A 19833-nucleotide genomic window follows, 5' to 3' on the forward strand; every position below is an offset into this window, starting at 1 on the left:
TTTCGCCTTAATCAAATAAAGTTATAAGATAGACAAAATGCTGGGCAACATAGAAACGACTGGTCTTTATTTCGTTTTACAATTTATGATTGGTAATCGTATTTAAAAAGTTTTGATTGCAGTTCGATGGACTCACGCCATTTCCTTATCATGATCAATTCCCTTTTATATGACTTACACAACATTGAAATGTGCAAAGCCGATAATAGGCAGAAATTGCGTTGACACTTTGTGAATTTGGCAGCAATCAATCAAAAATATCTTGTTTCGAGCTCCTAAATACCATGAAACTAGTCTCATATTTTTGCTACTACATGTCAAAAATGTGATGATAAAATGAGGGGGCACGTCAAATGTGCGCGGCCGAACGATTACTACAAGGCAAAGAAAACTCTATTGGCTCTATTGGCTTGAACTTATCGTAGGGGAGACAGACACAGAGAAAGATGGTTCTGTGTAGACAACCCAAAAAAATAAAACCTTGTGATACAGTTTTCACTCAAGGGTGGAAATTGAAATAACTTTACCCGTTGAATAGTTGCGGAAGTTTCCCATCGTCCCAGCAACCGAATTTTAGACTTTATGGCTCGTTGACGTGAAAAATCAATAACGCGCTTTGATTTATTGTGAATCGTGACTTTTAGTTTTTATCACTAGACACAGTTGCGAAAAGAAAATACCACTGTAATAGCGTAACATACACAACGACGTTGGAGAAGTTGCTGTTGAAGTTTTATACTAAAGGATATTCCCATCTGTATTTTCTTTGAAAAGGTAAGATTATTACAACTGCACGGTGCTGGTAAGAACACTGAACTATCGCAACATCCTGAAACCTCCGCTCAGCTCTCGACGGTCGTCAACGTGTAAGTTTTCGAATCCTTGTGGAAACTCACATTTGTCAGTCAACTCAGATCAGAGTCTTTCAGAGTGTTTATGCCACGCTGTGGGTGTAACTTCTCAGTGTAAGCAACGATTTCGGTGAAGAAATTAAGCGATCAGTTTCGTTGACAGGGAAGATTACCGGCCGAAGTCACAGTCACGGTGTATGTGTCACGTTTTTCATTGCTCAGCAAACTCTTTAATATTGAATTTGCTTTCATGTTCCCCGTCAAAGCTGTCACTCAGGTCATGATATACGTTGAAATCCTGACACTAAATGGAAGCCGGATCGCTTTACGAAATTTTAGTACGCAATATGGAGGGTTTGTCTCAGTGAACCTGACTGGATCTTTCCGATCTCAGAAACTTCATACACTATTCTTCACTCAGTTTCCTTAGTATTTCAAAATCCACAGAATAAAGCACTTGTTAACCCTTTGAGCACTGCAATTTTCCCACCAAAATTATTGTGTGCAACATTTTACCGATTTTGTGAAGTTTTCTGTAATTTTTTTGACAATTTTGGATCAAATGAACATCACATTTTATTGACTTCAGATTTTTATCAAAAATTTAAGCAAAATATAGAAAAAAGTTGACTGGCATATATTTTGATATAGGCGACAAAAATTGACTTTGGCGCTCAGAGGGTAAAAAATCAAAGACAAGGAAACCGACGACTGCATATAGTAAACGGCCCAGGAGTTAATGACTACCGACATAGAAACGCTATGTCAAAAGCCCCCACTGTAAGCCTCGTAAAATTGGCGGTGATTATCTTAAGTTTTGACAGATGAAGAACAGTATAAAGTGAAGAATTTGCGTTTCACATTGTCCTTGATCCAGTATTTCCTATACTTGTTCCAATACTGAAAGCTTGGAATAAACACGCGATAAATGTACCGATTGTGTTCCTGTGGAAAAATATATGTCAACATTCGTATTTATGTTGATTGCTTTCTTTCTGTTGCGGGTATTCGACACACGTCGGCTAATCGGCGTTATAGGAGTAACATTAAGCTTCATCTTCATGTACACAGATGAACCTGTTTTACACGTTTTAAAGATGAGTAAATGCCATCACAGGTGTTATCTTAATCTAATGTCTATATTCTTCTAAATTTGCATATCTCCTTAATTTGCGATAATGATTGAACAAGAAACTGACTAGTTACTTTGCGACAACAGTATACTTACATACACGCTAAGAAACGATGTGTATATCACATATCGCACGTCATACCACCTTTAATTTGTGTGTATGAAAAATTTACTTCTGTAACATTTTTAAATTGCTGATCCTATCAGTAAAGACTTTATACGCTCGTTCCCGATGTCATCAAAATTTTTACGTCCTTATTTATCTCATTAGCACTCAATCGGATCTTTTGTCATTGAACAAAAGTGAGAGCTCTTCACCATTGTGTTTTGACATAAAATATGGATACCTTGAAACTTCAATGGTTGAACTTGAATACGAGGAAATAGCATCCAGTGAATTTCTACAAAATGCAATCTCTTTATTTGTTTTCATTTGCATTGTTTTTTTTTAAATATTATTTCTGTGAGCTCAGTGAACAGTTATCAAACAATAACAATATAATATTTCTATGTTAAACTTACTTTACATAATTTTCATCAGTTGATTACCTTATCATGCTAAAAAATCACAAGATAAGGTCTTAAGGTAGTATGCACCTCGAAAGTGAAAGACTTAAACTTTTGCTCAGACTTTCCTAAATGAAACTTTCAACCATTCTCTTACCGATTCAACAATAAAAATCAGGGGTCATATTTTGTGATATTTGAAACTCAAAATGGCCGCCATCCCTGTGTTAACTATATGGGATAAAAATAAAATTTTGGATTTTGGAAAAACTAAGACGGTAAAAGATTTTATTTCTCTAAGAGCTTTATGAGCCCCCACAAGTAGGGGCGCGACGCCTAATAAATAGATTAGGTTGTGCGCCCATGACGACAGAAACAAAAGGACAAAGCTATCTGCAGTTAACTACAGTTTAAGATTCTCTTGATATGCGTATTGTTGATATCCAATGATTACGTCACGCCCTAATAGCAACTGGTCGTACATATCATAACTTGGCTCGGGCAATAATTCTAGGGTTGAAAAATGTGACAGTTGTATTTTTGTTAAGGCAGGTGATTGCGAAGAACTCAGGGGCATGGGGTTATCAATGTTTTTGCCGTGCAGCTACAGTAAATTTTTCAGGCGCCAGGGTTTGTACGTGCCCGGTCTGATTGCAAGGAGAGTGCGCATGCTCGAGGAAACGGCACACCCCTCATAAATAGGACAAAACAATTCAAATATGCATCCATGTGAAAATACCATGTGTAACCGTGACCCAATTAATAACTGGACACAAATCACAGGGGTGTATACTAGTTAATGATCAACTTCTTCTGACCCGGACATATATACAATTACCTGCAATAACTTCTGTTTTATTATGTTGAGAAATATTAATCGATTTATGGGATCGACGACTGAGGAGGGTGCATGTTACTTGGACAGATGTTCTACAGTATGATCGCACACAATTACTCAAGAATTAGTTTACGGTGGTCGATAAAGCTAGCCCTCAGGAGAAATTATGGAAACTCAAATAGTTTCAGTTTATGTCAGATCTCGATCATGATTTATTGGATCGCGGATTGGAACAGTTCGATACGGTGAAAGAAAAACAAATAAACCCATTGATCGCGTTTTGATTGCTTGCAAAAACAATTTCGAGTTACCAGTATCTGACGCATGCCCTCGATCATTTGGACGGTGAATTTCTGGCTATATTGAGTACCGAAATGTAAGTCATTTTAATTATAGGTAGTTTGGGCTCAGACCTACTCCGATCCAATAGTAACAGTACACTATGGAGATAACAAAACAGATCACATAATTGACACTACTGTCGACACGAAAAACTAAATCATTTGGTAATGTGTGCGCAGCTCTCTTTTGCCTTATTTCTTATGCCTTTAGTTATACAATTATTGCTCGCGGATTGAATGGTGCTCCATACTTCATGATTCAAGTATACTCTAATTTAAAGTAGCATGCGCCTCGAAAGTGAAAGACTTAAATGTTTGCTCAAACTTTTCACAACGAAACTTTCCCCATTCTCTTATCAAAATTTAGAATAAAAATTAAGATTCTAGTTTGATACCAGAGAAACAAATTACCTACAGCAGTAATTTCCGATATTTGAAACTCAAAATGGCCGCCATCCATGTGTTAACTCGAGTGGGGTGGAGAGATAAATTTTTGATTTTCAAAAAAAAAACCAAAAAAAAACTAAGACGGTGAATTTGTTTCTTACTCCCAGAGAGCCCTACAAGCGGTAGACCAGAAAGACATTGAAAACATTTGGGGGTCCTAATGTTTATCCTCCGAACTTGAAGCCTATTCTAAAGTAATGTGACAATCATTTGAATAAAAGTCTACATGCTAACACATTTTCTTGCATAGGATCGTGACAAATAAATAGTTGTAATTTTAATTATCATATATGAACGCTCATGTGAATTATTACATCATTAATTTTCCCAGTTGGTAACATTAACGGAAATCATACCAACAGTTATCCTAGATATTTTCGAAAAGCTTTCTATGGTTATCAGAGATTTTCCATTGTCGGCAAAAAAAAATGCCGTTGTAAGAATCTATCTGAGTTATGATATCTATGCTTTTTTTTGCATTACAGATCTGATGCCCCTTGGCCGAAGTTCAGTAAGATGAAGTTCGCCGCCAAGAGGGTGTTTTCCGCCGGCATCTGTATGCTGTTTTTCGCCATGTCTTTACTGGCAGTTGCTATTGTGTGGATGTTTTACGACTGCGAGGAATTGTACCCTCTCTACTACTCGCCCTACTGGACATCTGGATGGGTGAGTGAACTTGTTTGCTATACCTCATTTATGGAGCCATCGTGTTGCTTCTTCATGGTTAAAGTATTGTTCCAATTTATTGTTGTAATACCAGTCGAACAATACTATTTCTTTTAAAGGTATACTGTCACCTGTTCCAATTTTGCCACAGTTACCGTGGAAAGAGAAAATCTAACCAATCACAGATTTTAAGCGGGTGACCGCTTTTTAAAAACAGCGCCCTCACACGGGCATTTTGAATATCAAGGAACGCCCCTTTGACCATATATGGGCATATTTTAGATTGCAAGTGACTGTCTACCTTTAATTGAGTAGCGCAATCATTGCGCTCACATGTCAGTCGCTGTGACTTTTTGAACACCAACGCCTTACCAACTTGTTACCTTTCGCCAATTCAACTTGACAACAAAATGCACAGAAATCTGTCATTCGGGAAATTATACTCAGAAACAGAAGTCACAGTAAGGTTTGGAGATACTTATTCATGAAATTCTACATGCGCATCTTGGGGCAACTTGATGACATTGTGTTTTGATTTTCAGACAATTCTCACCGGAATCTTCGGCATCGTGAACGCATACAGAAACTCTGTGAAAGTAAGTAGCACAAAAAAAATGAACAAATCCTTAAGAGGACCCAGAGGGATGGATCATAACATCCTTGGTGGGTGAGAAAGCCGAAATACAAAGTTTTTCCAAACCCGATATTTGACAAACTTTTCGGATTTCGCACAATATGTATATCTTTTTAAAAATTTGAAAAAAAAAAATTCCCGCCGTTTTCATATGATTTGTTTTTCTAAACACAGCATGACTGCAGAATATTTTGGCATTTCTGTAGATATTTCACATTATTTACATGTATTTGAAACGAATTTCAATTGATATCGATAGGAATTTTTCTCTCTGGGAATGTATCTTATATTGATATGTTGAAGTTTATTTCTGTTCGTCTTAAACGTCGACTTTGTTTGAGTGATAGCAAATGTCATGTCGTCTTATGAACACAGGAGACTGCTTTTCTGGCGTTCTGTGTTATCTTGGCGATGGCTTGCATGACTTGTTGTATCTTATCATCACTGAATGCCTACGCGACCTTCGTTACCAAGGGAACGACCGACTGCTTCCTCATCTACGCAGCCATGTCGACCGTCTGCTTTGCCATCCTCGTTCTGACGATGGTCGTACCTTGCTTCGGCTTCCTCTGTTGCCAAGACGACCAAGAAGTCACCAAGGTGAGAAACAGAGCCTTAATCAGTAATTGCATTGGCGAACTTTACTTCTTTGCTTTATTTCTTTGCTATTTCTTTCCACGACCAGATGTTAGGCGAATTTCCACTGTTCTTTATATCGTCTGGAACTTTACACGACCGGTCGTCAGGTTGCAGCTTTCAGTATATAGAGTTTTTTTCTCTGTATTTTTCCTCCTCGACCCGGGTAGCCGGGCGTGGCTTTTAGTTTTTTTCACGTTTCTGCAGTCATTTCTTCTAACAAGACTGGTCACCGGTCGTGGCTTTACTCAACGTTGAGTTATAATATCTATCCATGAATCAAATTCCAAACCTAAGTGAAAGCGTCTGTTCTTCGTAAAATTATCATATGGGTATAAGAAATGACAATGCAAAAACTGTAGATATGATTAAGACTGCATGGGGCTTTCGGATCTGACTTTGAAGAAGAGTTAATTGAAAATATACCATATTTTGGGATTCGGGAATGATGAACTCAGATTTATTGATTGATGGATCTGGCGACGTCATGCGTCATGATGATTTTAAATTCTCAAACACATTTTACCCTTTTTGTTTAATTCAGACCTCGGTCACACGGATCCACATACCAAGTGCGAAGAACAAGGTCCAGCCGATGGCGGAGCCTGACACGGACAATGAGGGACCCCCTGGCTACCCCGGTGATAACGATGGTTACCCCGTGATGAACCATGCACGCCATTCGACGGAGGAGAACGCCAAAACTACGTCACCACCCGTCGACTTACAGCCCAGAGCTGCTGCGATGCCGAGAGCTGCGTTACCAGTCGATATCCTGCCAGGTGCTGCAGTACCTTCCGTCGTGAGTGGCGCTGGCACTTACGTATTGGTGCCCGTCCAGCCCGTCTCCCATTGCCACATGCAGCATCAGCATCAGCAGCACCAGTATCATCAACAACTCGCCATGAACACATTCTCGCCGGACACACTGACAACCCAAACCGTCGTCTCGCAGAAACCGGTCGAAATGCAGAATGCTGGTATGGCACCGTTGACTCTGCAACCTGTCGCCCTACAGCACGTTGCCGCGGCACCGAGTCTGCAACCCATGGGCCCCTTCACAACGGGTGATACCATCTACTAGTCCAGCTAACATTCAAGTTTACATGAAACGTATTGTGATTTCTGCAAGTTTTGTGTGCGCCTGGTCTCTTTCTGTTCATAAACATCTGCAATAACACCATTTCTGTTCCTAATTATACATCAACCATCAACATATTTGGCAATGCTTAATATATATGTGACGCAGCAACGCGGATAAAACAACTAAGAAATATTCAAGAAAATATTCCCTGATGACGCTGCTTAGGTTACAGTTATCAAACGTCCATATACAGTTTTTTTATATTTTTACTGGATGATTCCGTCCGCATCTTAGCGATTGCTCTTGCAAACAGCAAACTGTAATATTAGAGATGCAAAAGGTAACCAGTCATGTATGGAGAAGGGTAAAGTAATGACAGAATCAATGAAAATGCTTAGATCTTTTGACTGAATAAAGGTTTTACAGCATATTACCCCTGTTGTGATTTTTCTCCGATTAAACAGTCTTCCATTATTACAGCTATCGACGAACAAATTAATCCCACGAGTGACCAGGGTCAAAAACGCCCGGGTTTCCGCCACAAGTTCGAATTCACTGATGAAACTGCTTGAAAGTGAAATGCCAAGACCGGGGGGGGGGGGGGGGGAGCTGTCATGATGACTTGCTCTAGGTCTTATATAGCTAAATATCTATTGACGTGACCGTACATATGCTTAATGAGTGCCTGTACAGGCTCAGAGTCCCTCGTTTTATGCTCATTTCAAGCACCAACTCGTTAGTAAGTGCCACACATACCATATTTCTTTCACATAAACATGTCCACTCTGAGGTGGACTCACCCTATCGTAGTACAGGAACAGATCAATTTCAACTTTCCAATGGGGGCCTTCGTCACCCATAGGCTTTCAAACCAACGAGATCTCGTTTAAATGTTACGAAGTTTTCCTTTCTTCCAAGATCAAATCTATTGACATGTTTCACCGATAGGTCAGGTCTGCCCTCCGCCAGACTGTCAAAGATTCATTGTATAAGTTACGTTAATGTGACACTGTGTGTTTAAGTGTTTGTGTCAGAGAAGTATTTGCCTTGCCTTTTATTGACCGACCTGTAAGTGGACATTTGGCATGTTGGTTCTGAATAAATCAAATCAAATCAAATAAATAAAAGAAAACAAAAATAAAAAACACACCTACTCAAAGTTAACCGATCACCGAAAAATCGATAAATGACAAAGATATAGCAGAACCGTGTGGGTCTGATCTCGTTGGTGCTTTATTAGTCGCTATAGCTATTTACTTAAAAATACGTCCGTCGTAAGCTCACTGGCAAAGTTTATTTGTAGCAACCAGAAACATCAATGTTTTATTTTTGTCTGTCTGTCGCAGTGTATGGAGGTGGGCGCTTGACGGTCTTGTAGATATATGTCAACGTGAAGATGCTTTACAATAGAAGTGACTTACCAAGAAAATACACAACAGAAAACAGGGAGTGTCGGGAAAAAAGCCATGAAATTTATCTATAAAATAAACAGTATGACTGATAAAAGACAGTATGTGACAGTACACATAAAACAATTACGAGCTCTATATTATGTTTACTTTTTTCAGAACAGGCAAAATTACACAGTATTATGCGATGGTCATGATCTAGAAAATACCTTGAGAAATGTCTTCGGTATCAAATTGATGGATTCTTGACAGGCGTTGAGCTCGACGAAATCGTGAAAACCACTAATTATGTTCCTGCAATATGTGTGCACTTCAATTCTGCTCTAATAGCTTAGTTTATGTTTTTTCGAGTATTTGATGTTTTAGTACAATACAGGGCTAAGTACTACTTGAAAAACAATGGTGATTATACGTATGTCGATTAAACTCTTAAACAAAGCCCATGTACGTGAAACGCCCAATCCTATTTCTGGAAACTGAATTTTCGTTTGAATTTAATTCATTTGTCAAAAATAACACTGCAATTTTATAAAATGCGCCATTTCAGCAAGGCTAATATTTTGAAATTCCACGTATACGTTAGGGTGACGAGTAAGAAATTGTATCTTTTTTAGCAGATATCATGAAATGTTATCAAAATTTACGGCTGTTGTCCTTTTACATCACAAACTCATAATACGATCAGTTAAAATAGATTGAAAGTTGGAACTTAAGTTGAAGGTGCTGAACTTCCACCTTGAAGGTGTTGGACTTGAAGGTAAACCATCATTGAATGTTGCTAATTTGTCTCCTGACAAAACTCTGGTAATACCATAATTGCACATTAATAGGGGATGCTTGGAAACTAAATCTCTTCATAACAGACTCTCTAATGCTTGGGCTGATTGTACGCACTATCAGAAACTTCAATACAGTAAAGACTTATTACTTTGAAACTAAAGGTTTAAAATCGAGTAAAAGTTAACAGCATCAAATCGCTCCCTAGAGTCCAGTCTGAAGTTGTCAAGCCTTCGCAAAAGTGAAAGCTCTTAAATATGTGCATTTTAAATCCAAACACATGAAACGATGAACTGCCAATAGAGTTAGGTTATGAAAAAGAAGGTTATGAACTTGAACTTGAATGTAGACCTAACAATTGGAGGTGTTGAACACTAATTAAAACATCTCTAAAATATATCGGCTTGAAAGTTGAAGGTAATTATTTCACTTGAAGGCAAACCACCGATTATTAAAGCTTGCTTGTCCTTGGATTGCAAACTGACATCGTTATTACATTTTACGAATAAAAAGATCAACAAACACAAACACAAACAGCCTTGTTCATCTAAAAGCACACGCACGAAGACTGGAACAGTGAAACGTACAGCACTCTTGTCAAAACTCCCGCATGCGCACCAAACTGAAGGCGGCGTTCTCCATGTTGTTCACACAAACGTTGGAGTCAGTGTGCACTGGATTTTCGGAAATTCTAGGCCGCAAGTTCTGTTTTTGAATCTTGAAACTTTCACTTTACAATCAGAACAGACTTTTAATAAGTCCAAACTAAAACGTCCACAGCTTTCTGCCGTAGAGCAATCTTGAATGAAATAAAACAATTTGTTTATAGGCGTTGTAACAAGTTCAGGTTAATTTTTCGCTAACATATCATGTCTGACGCCATTCCCCCAAATTTGATAAGCGGCATTGTTACAGTGCTAATCGTAAAAGGGTATTCTGAAAAATTAAAATAACCTTGAACATGAGACTAATAGATGGTGCGTTGGTGATTAAAGTCGCAACTTTTACCCTCAAATTTATTCATTGTACACACAAGCACGTACACTTGCAATGCGACTTTTGGTGAGTCGCTGTATGATACAATAAAAGGCTTTGTTATGAAAACACGAATGGTGACAATGACAATGACGATGACGACCAAAGCGACCTGTAATTGCTTTACTATGAAATGGAGACTGTTTTTTTTTCTCTTGGTATAGTATGCAATTGGTGTACCGGTGATGAAAGTTGCATACGGCCAAGGTAAGTGTGTGGCTACCGGGGCAAAGCGATGCAGATGAATTACTTCAAGAGCTAGCTAACACAGCAAACATACAAACATGGATTATCAATGAAATACAAAGTCCTAGTAACAAGCTGGTAATGTATCTTCCGAAATGTATCTAGATTCCAGTGTGTATTACCTTTGGGACAAGATTATAACGGCAAAGGTTCAACGATAAGAGAATTAATCACCTGCCACAAACTTCAAGACTGCTGCTCGGATACTGCTTGTGACAGGGTGTTATTATTTTGTGTATTTCGACAGTGACAGCGCCGCCGCAAGTTCGAAGAGTAGGATTACGCCCAGCTAAAGGATAAAATGAGGGCGCTCTCATACCCGTTAACATTTCATGCTGCTATATATATATATAGTCCACTTTCGTTTCCCAGACTCGGCGTGCCAAGATTTCCAATTACAGAGCTCAATATTCGTGGAAGGGCATTCCAAGTCTCTCCCTGAGACAACGTATCTTCGAATAAATTCCATCCCAATCTAAGTATGTGGATTCAAGGTGTCTGACGGCATCTTTGGTGACTTCAAATGCCTTCCTTGCATGAAGAATGCGAGTGTTGTCGAACATGGCAATATCACCTGGCAAAGAACAGGAGTCAACGAGTCAGTCAAACAATCCGTGAAAACTTTTTTCCTCTCATTCAAGAAAAACGCAAATAGCTTATTTACACATGGGGACTGTTCATGTGCCTACTTGCACATCTGCGTATGAAGACATATTAGTATTCAACATCACGTGACAAATATGTACATCAAAATACATTCCAAAGACCAAGGTATGTGCACGTGTGTACACACACATGCACACACACACACATGCACACACACATACATATATGTATATATTTATGTATGAGATAAATATATATATATATATATATATATATATATATATATATATATATATATATATATATATATATATATATATATATATATATATAAGAAACTTGGGTTGACACACACTACCACACCTAGTTGTTAGGTTCCAAACGTATTTATTATACCTCAAACACAACGTTTCGCTCTAAATTTAGAGCTTCTTCAGGTGTTTTCTACAATAAAAAGCACGAACATGAAAATTACAATGGTTGAATTGTGCAGGAAAACGAGCAACGTAGAGTTATGAGTCTGTGAAAATCTGGAAATTTATCTCATTTCCAGATTTTCACAGACTTATAACTCTACATTGCTCGTTTTCCTACACAATTCAACCATTGTAATTTTCATGTTCGTACTTTTTATTGTAGAAAACACCCGAAGAAGCTCTAAATTTAGAGCGAAACGTTGTGTTTGAGGTATAATAAATACGTTTGGAACCTAACAACTAGGTGTGGTAGTGTGTGTCAACCCAAGTTTCTTCTATCTTCACCCCACTCCACGCTCCACTGGGGATCACCTGAATTCCTACAGTTTCTTATATATATATATATATATATATATATATATATATATATATATATATATATATATATATATATATATATATATATATATATATATATATATATATATCATATCCTATGTGGCCTGCCTTTCTGCATGTTGATAGCCATCAATACTCAGTCGCAAAGCTCTGCAAACATTGGAACTCCTTAGTATTGTTCGTAAATGTAGACTTTGTTCCTTTATAATGTTTTTGTTAATAATGCGTTTATTAGTCTTGAGATCAACTTTGGGTAAGATCCTGCTGACACTCACCAGGCTGCAATCGATAGATGATTGTGTTCTCTTCCCTGTGTATCAGGTTATCATAAGTCTTGATGGCTTTGTAATACGGGTAGACCTTCTCTGCAGGCATGCGTAGTCGGGAGTCCCGCAAAGCGTTGCTGTAGTGTACTTTTGCAAGATTGCCGTGTCTGTCAAAGCTGTTTTGAGATTTATAAAGCAAAAATCATTTAAAAGTAATCACAAATGATAGCGGGGGGAGCAAAATTGCGTGTTACTGCCTGCCAACGGGATGGTGCTAATAACTGTAATAAAGTAGAGCCAAAGGTGCTGTATCGTAAATAATGCCGTTTAGTAGTGAACAAAAGTCCGAGGGCATGTAACACTTCATGCTATCGTCCTTTTTATCATGAGATATTGGGTTTATTATACCCAGTGAAACAAACAACTCAGTGCCCGAACCTTTCGACATTACAATGGAGTTCAAAAAGACATCTCTTTAGCTTTGTCGTGTCGGGAGAGCTTGAAGTAAAGCAAAATCCCTCATTTTCAGTGGCTACACCCACTCGAGCTTGTTAGTCACACAATTTCTAAACAGAGGGAGACAGCATTCTTTGTAGCTAGTCTTACGTACTCACCATCCACTTGTACTAAAACGTCGGGTTTTTTTTACAAATTCGACTAAACTCAGAATACCTTTCTATATTCTAAGAAGTATTTACCGTATATTTTGACATGACTAACCTTACACTACCTGTGTCAGACTGGAGAGAGAGAGAGAGAGAGAGAGAGAGAGAGAGAGAGAGAGAGAGAGAGAGAGAGAGAGAGAGCCAGAATGAAATATATCAAACTGAGCCTGTCGATTGTATCCGTACAGCACACTTTGAAAACACAGTTACCTGAAAATTGGCCAAGCAGATTTGGTGTAGTATTCAATCATATCATAACCCTTTTCAATGAAATCACAGTGGGTGTCGCAAAGTATCTTGAAGGCTTCAGGGTCCTCCTCTTTCAGTTGCATCGCAGTCTTGAAACCGTCGGCGAATATGCTCTCTCCGCCAGTTGTACCTCCGCTTTGCTCGACGCAATGGAATACCGTGATCTGTATACAAACCGTGGCGGAAAATGGCAAAGGTGAGTTCACTGAGATTGGATTTTCGAGGCTTTCAAAAAACATACACTGGTGGGTCGTTGTTTTTTTCCCCTTTTGATTTGAAATATTGTAGTGTGCATCCCAATGGTTCCAACATTAGATACGTTAGATGCATGTAATGATGACGTAGTGAGCAAATCCGTGGTACGACGGCGCCAGAACTATATCGCACTAAGACGGCGTTAGCTCTGCGTGGCAGGGCTGTATGTTACCGGCGTTATACGGCCTGTGGTGGGAGGCCGTATAATGCCGGTAACACACAGCCCTGCCACGCAGAGCAAAGACGGCGTACACCAAACTCTCCATCGTGTAGGCCCTAATAAGTGTCTATGCCACATAGACGACACTCAAAATTCTGGCTACAGTTAAACACGTTGAGCGTTTGCATAGCATCGTGAGGTGGAAATAAAAGAGTCTGGCTAGCGTGAATGGTCTCTCGGAGAAATTCGTCATGCTGTTCAAAGTGGGATTTACTGAAATTTTCAACTACTCATGTCATATTCGAATACCTCATGCCACCATATGTCATTTCATTTCATTTTATTGCCAATTAAAGAGTGTGTATGTTGTACATGTTGAGACAGTTCAAAGATACAAATGGCAATATGTAACTATGACTTGGAAGCCCAAAAATTGTTGTCGAATTTACGTGTTAAAATATCTGCCAAGTTCACCAACTTATACTCGAATCACAGTAGCTCCATAAGGGAGGGACCGTGCTCGAATATAATATGGAAAAGAGCATCAATTCTATACTCTGCAGAACATGTTCTCTAAAGTTATGTAATTACTCACGCTAGGCGTGTAGTGGTAATGCGGCAAGTCAGTGTGGAGGCCGAGTTTCAATCCGGTGAAGGCCAAACTGTTGGTTCCAACCTTGCTCTTCACAGTGTGAGTATACCTGCAACGTCAAGAGTAATCACAACAGTGAAGCAGTCTGTATCTGCGCGGAGTGGCGTCATCACCACGCTTACCATTACGTAATACCACGCGACAGCACAACATAGACGACAAGGGACCGGTTGCGGGTTGACCAGAGGTTAACACTCGGACGCAAAACGCTCTACGCAGTTCACCGCCGTTTTTCTTTGCACACACTCTATGGAATTACACTTCACACGACCATTGCATCGCTTTTATACAGAGTTATTTCTATCGCATTTATCGGAAATGTAACTGTCCGCCATTCCATCAAACCATAGATTAACAGGAAATAACAAGCAAAAGTGGACATCTTCATCGCTGCATCTGATTTTAATCACATTGAAAACATCAACAGGATGCACAATTCTTACATCTGAACAATAATGCACCAATTGACATAAACATACATACATACAGGGATACATAGATACAAAGATACATACATACAAACATACAACCAAACATACAACCAAACATACAACCATACATACAACCAAACCCTACATACAAAACATACAACCATACATATACATACATACATACATACATACATACATACATACATACATACATACATACATACATACATCACGGTCCCTCCTTTTGTGGAGGGACCGTGCATACATATACATACATACATACATACATACATACATACATACATACATACATACATACATAAATTAACATAATTGACTGTGTGTACATATTCATGTAGGTATGGTGACGCCTTACCCATAACTGGTAAGTTTCATGTGCGATATCCGTTCCGCAAGTTTTGCTACATGACCGGTTTCCGCGGGTACGCCTTTCATCAATGTAATTCCAGTGTCTCGTAGCTCTTCAAGATAATGCAACAAATTCGTATCTTTTGTCATGACGTCATCGAACTGAAACGTTGGCATCTCGTCGAGAAGCTCAGATCCCCACATGCGGATATTTCTCTTTGGCAGTTCATCCTTGAAGGTCACATCCTTTAGCAGGCTTGCTTTGAACGGGGACAGGTGGTTGTCTGGCCAGAGGATGTCTACCTTTGCCCCGTCATCGGATACGGTGACACTAGCGGGTTCAATGTCCACGTTCAAGTCCTCGATTAGAGCGATCCTGCCTTCTGCGTCTTGATGCCAGCAGGCTGGACACCGACAGTTGTCGCGCAGCCAGACGAAGGGATATCTGGAAACAGTTCCATCGTCCCAATCTAACAATACCATCTTTGACGAATCGCAGATTTTTGACCCTTTTATCGCAGGTTGAGCCTCATCTGATACAGATGGGGCGGCCTGCGACGTCACACCGCGAGAAACGAAGGCTCGCCCTCCACTCGCAGGTTGAACGCCATTGTTATGATCGCCATTTGACTCTGCCGATGCAGTGCCGAGCCATCGCGTCGCTCTCCTGAAAGGTCGAACGTTCCGACTGCATCGTACGCTGTTTGATAGATTCAAAAGCGACCGAGAGCGGCCCGCAAGTCTTGAAGCTGTTGTCAACATACCGACGAATCGAGCGCTACGGCTGTAGACGTGGTCAGCCTCTGCTTGGTTGTGTCGATGTCGATCAACTCTGATGCTGTTTGTGTGGCCTTGACACGCAGTATGCCACACTGTATTTGCATGTAACTGTACTGCGGTGTTCTATCGATCGCTGTTACGTCAAATACATGTACTTTGTCTCTCACTTCGTTACATAATGCACGATATGGCACAGACTCATATGACTGGCTCAGGCTGGGGTAAGAAGGGACGATCTTCATAATAAAGCCGTAGAGGGCCTCCTATCCATTGTCTCAAATGGAAGACTATTTACGACGGGCGGGAGATAGGTGATAATATTGTCTTTACTAGAGATATTATTGAATACGCTAATTTTACTGATAAACCTCTTATTGTCATAAGTCTTGACCAAACAAAAGCTTTGACAGGTTAAACAGAGACTTCCTTTTTCAAGTCCTTGACAAATTCAACTTTGGCACTGACTTTATCAAGTGGATAAAAATTAAAAAATTTCGATTTCTCGAACAAGGTTTACAGATCTTGGGAGTTGGGTTTGGAAACAGTAACACATCTAGAGAAAACTGGAAAACAGTGATGGAAAAATTTACGAATTGCCTTAAGATCTGGAATACTAGAAATCTGTCGTTTAAAGGCAGAGCAATAGTAGCTAATATGCTGGCTGCATCAAAATTATGGTACCTGGCATCATTTGATCACGTACCTAAGGAAATTATTAATGAAGCAAATAGTAAATTATGGAAATTTATTTGGAGAGGTAAACGAGAAGTTATAAAAAGGGGTATTTTCATTCAAAGATATGATGACTGTGGCAAAAAAGTTGTCGACATTGAAGAAAAATTAATGCACTCCAATTAAAGTGGCTTATGAAACTATTTGAGAAAAATCCAGATAAGGGGACCCCTAAATGGGCCAGCTTATCAAAATATTTCATAGCGAGTTATGACAATAAACTTAAGGTGAAGCACTACGAATTACGTCAAAATTAGGTTGTGGTGTCATTTTCTTGAAACTTTGCACAAATATTCTTTGAAGTTGTGCAAGTGCAAAAATGAAATAAAAAATGGGGGTCACCACGCTCGTTTCCATGGAAACGGACGTTAAAATGGCGTCGTTAGAAATAAATAAAAATGATATAATTCACTTAAACTAAAGAAAGCAATTATAAAACGCTTAGCAAATGAGTTAATTTTAATAAATACCAAGGATTAAGATCAATATCTATCGAATGTATAGTTTTCATGATGTTTGTAAAGAAATTTTAACATAAGTATCGATTACAAAATGACGATATCGAAATTATATCACTACATAATTTTCGAACTTTCCTCCTGTCGCTTTGAATGGTGTCATTTTGACCAAACTTGGCGAATAAAATCCTGACATAATACCATTTAGTTTACACTTTTAATAAAAGGGTGTCACCACGCTACTTTTTACAATATCTCCAGGTGAATGGGTAATATGCGCCAAGTAAATGGGAGAGAAATGTTAATTTTGCGCTCATATTGAATAAAATCCAGCTTCCTAGGGGTCAAAATATGACACGGTTATAGGTCACATGTATTTCTAAGAGACTGGGTCAAAAAATTAGGTAAAAGCGCAATTTCAACAATGACAGGTGATGTTAAATACATGCGCTGCAAAATAACCCATTTGCGGCAGGCTGGAGTTAAATCTGCGCAGAAACGTTCTAAAGCGTGTGCGCGTCCGAATTCGTCGCCCTTTACCTTAATAGTGATATCACTACCTGCATCTCAATTTCAAAGTCAACAACAAACGAACCCCAATGGTGTATGGGGATATGTTAAATACCTGGAAGTCACTTAGACTTACAAGAGTGAATCTGCCAACATCAAAACAGAATCTTCTTAGAGAAGTTCTGTGGTATAACGACAATATTAAGAATGAAGGAAGTGTCCTCTTTTATGACAAATGGTCAAGAGTGGAATTTTAAGGCTTAGGGACATTTGAATGATGACAGAAATGACTGGCTTCAACAATGGAAATAATTGCAAAAATTAGAGGAGGTACAAATAGACATGTGCAAGAGGAAATCAAAACAGAGTATGAAACACTCCTCAATGCTATTCCAGATTCCTGGAAACAAATCATTTCTTCAAACATCCAAAATGAAGAAAACTATGATATCTTAGACTTAGAGAATTATGGTCTGACAAAAAGTGAGGTCAAAACCAAGTCACTTTATTGGAAATTAGTTGATAAGAAATGGCATGCAGTCAGAGGTCAGATTGGTCAAAAATGGGCTGAGAATCTAAGTCTTACTGACAGTTACAAAGTTACTCTATTCAGCCGTCTTAATTCAACAGAAATTGTCAGCAATTCAGTAAATGATTTAAATTGGAAGATTTTCCATCGAGGCCTAGTCACAGGAAGCTTGGCCAAAACTTTCAATTTAAGTGATGGGAAATGCCATATTTGTGGCCAAGAAGAAACACTGGAACACATCTTATTTGAGTGTAAATATGTTAAAGAAATCTGGCAGAAATGTATTTCTTTCTTTGTCAGAAACCACAACTTTGATAATAATATCAATATCAAAAGATTAGCAATTGCAGGAATCGAAAATGATAATAATGCAACATCTGACATTATTTACTGTATTACTTCCTTTGTAAAATATACAGTTTGGAATATTCGAAATTCGGTTACTCTTGATGGGATTAAAGTTTCCCTTCAATCCTATGTCATGCAATTGAAATGTCACCTCTCCTCATGGATGAATACATTGTATTTCATTTATAAGATGATGAACAAAACTGAGGATTTTATCACAAAGTTTTCAAGCCTTGTAAGACTGGAAGGAGAAGAATGCATCCTGAATGCATTCATATGATGATCTTTGTAATCAAACAGCTAATTATTTGTTTTTTCACACAAGACGCATTGTAATTTTAACGCATTCACAGTTATGTAGATTTGTTTTATTTGTGACTATGTTGAAATAAATTTATCTTTTTCAAAAAAAAAAAAAAAAAAAAAAAAAAGACTATTTACGACGGAACCTTCAGGTGCAGCCAACGAACAATGCACTTTTAAAAGGTCCTTACTATGATAAGATATATTGTGCATGACAAATAATGTTAACTGACTAATTTTAAGTCAAGAGGTTAATTAATTAGCTGTTCATAATTTGCCCTGCCACAGACAATTTTTCGACTTACGGGCCTCCCACACTCAAACTTCATTTTTACCCACTCCCCACTTATTTTTGCCTGTTTCCCCTCCCCACTGTGAATTTTTGAAGCTCCCTCGCCCTGTGGCGAAAAAAAACTTGCCAATTTCCCCTGCCCTGGAAACAATTCCCCTCAAAAAGTTTTTCGCCAAGCCCTGTCCCCAGGACAATCAATCGATATCCGCCCTGCCCTACAAAAAAATTAAAATTTGCTCCCCTGCCACCTAAAACATGTCCCCTGCCCTAGCAAAATTAAAATTCCCCTGCCCTCATAATTGCTCTTGGAATAGCTTTATCAATGAATAGCTCCGTTGGCTGCACCTGAACCTCGTGAAGTTTGATTGAATATTATCTTCGTCACAGTCCCTCCACGAGGGACTATTGATGGTCTCGTGGTATTTTCGAATTCTGACGCCACTTGGCAATTGCGATGCGACATCGGTACAAGAGAACTGAAGACGCTTTGTTGTACCAAACCTGGCACAAAAGCTGAAAATGGTCGAACGACACTAAGCACGGTCACTCCACAAAAGCGAGTGGAATGACCGTGGCTACAGACTCCGCTCGACTTCTATAGCTTGTAGTATTGACTGCTACTAAAATTCATATTTTACAAGACTAACTCCTACTTTTTTTCGGCCCGTACTTATGACATGTACATAGCGGCAGCTGTATACCTTCCTTACTCATACCTTACCTCACCCCATCTCACAAGAAAAACAGAGACATTGTCTATCTATTCGACTCGAGTGCATTGCATAATGATGTAGCCTCGCCAGTCACAAT

At 38.9% G+C, this 19833-nt stretch overlaps 2 protein-coding genes across 3 annotated transcripts; one reads left to right on the forward strand and one right to left on the reverse strand.

The window, feature by feature from the left end:
* Nucleotides 1-784: 784 nt before the first annotated feature.
* Nucleotides 785-7569, forward strand: LOC139140285 (uncharacterized). The gene is made up of 5 exons (XM_070709432.1): nt 785-866; nt 4602-4782; nt 5325-5378; nt 5792-6016; nt 6597-7569. Exons 2-5 carry the CDS (start codon nt 4633-4635, stop codon nt 7134-7136), a joined length of 969 nt encoding a protein of 322 aa, XP_070565533.1. The 5' UTR covers nt 785-866; nt 4602-4632; the 3' UTR covers nt 7137-7569.
* Nucleotides 7570-10297: 2728 nt separating this feature from the next.
* LOC139140286 (gamma-butyrobetaine dioxygenase-like) lies at nt 10298-16072 on the reverse strand. 2 transcript variants are annotated; one of them, XM_070709434.1, is made up of 5 exons: nt 15079-16072; nt 14215-14320; nt 13011-13030; nt 12300-12466; nt 10298-11177 (listed from the first exon to the last, which is right to left on the reverse strand). In XM_070709434.1, exons 1-5 carry the CDS (start codon nt 15831-15833, stop codon nt 11008-11010), a joined length of 1218 nt encoding a protein of 405 aa, XP_070565535.1. In that variant the 5' UTR covers nt 15834-16072; the 3' UTR covers nt 10298-11007. The 2 variants fall into 2 exon arrangements, with proteins under 2 accessions (XP_070565535.1, XP_070565534.1); XM_070709433.1 differs by lacking the exon at nt 13011-13030 and adding an exon at nt 13166-13368 and having other exon boundaries at nt 15079-16050.
* Nucleotides 16073-19833: the final 3761 nt, after the last annotated feature.

This window comes from Ptychodera flava, chromosome 9 (assembly GCF_041260155.1).
Source record: "Ptychodera flava strain L36383 chromosome 9, AS_Pfla_20210202, whole genome shotgun sequence".
In the NCBI taxonomy this organism is placed as follows: domain Eukaryota; kingdom Metazoa; phylum Hemichordata; class Enteropneusta; family Ptychoderidae; genus Ptychodera; species Ptychodera flava.

Excerpts from the sequence above, each read along its gene's own strand:
- LOC139140286 (XM_070709433.1), bottom strand. The coding sequence starts at position 15,833 with ATGTTGACAACAGCTTCAAGACTTGCGGGCCGCTCTCGGTCGCTTTTG. Across the intron at positions 13,369-14,214 it reads ATTACCACTACACGCCTAGC|ATCACGGTATTCCATTGCGT; the intron begins GTGAGTAATTAC and ends GTTTGTATACAG. Across the intron at positions 12,467-13,165 it reads TCTGCTTGGCCAATTTTCAG|CTTTGACAGACACGGCAATC; the intron begins GTAACTGTGTTT and ends ATCTCAAAACAG.
- LOC139140285 (XM_070709432.1), top strand. The coding sequence starts at position 4,633 with ATGAAGTTCGCCGCCAAGAGGGTGTTTTCCGCCGGCATCTGTATGCTG. Across the intron at positions 4,783-5,324 it reads CCTACTGGACATCTGGATGG|ACAATTCTCACCGGAATCTT; the intron begins GTGAGTGAACTT and ends TTTGATTTTCAG. Across the intron at positions 5,379-5,791 it reads CATACAGAAACTCTGTGAAA|GAGACTGCTTTTCTGGCGTT; the intron begins GTAAGTAGCACA and ends TTATGAACACAG.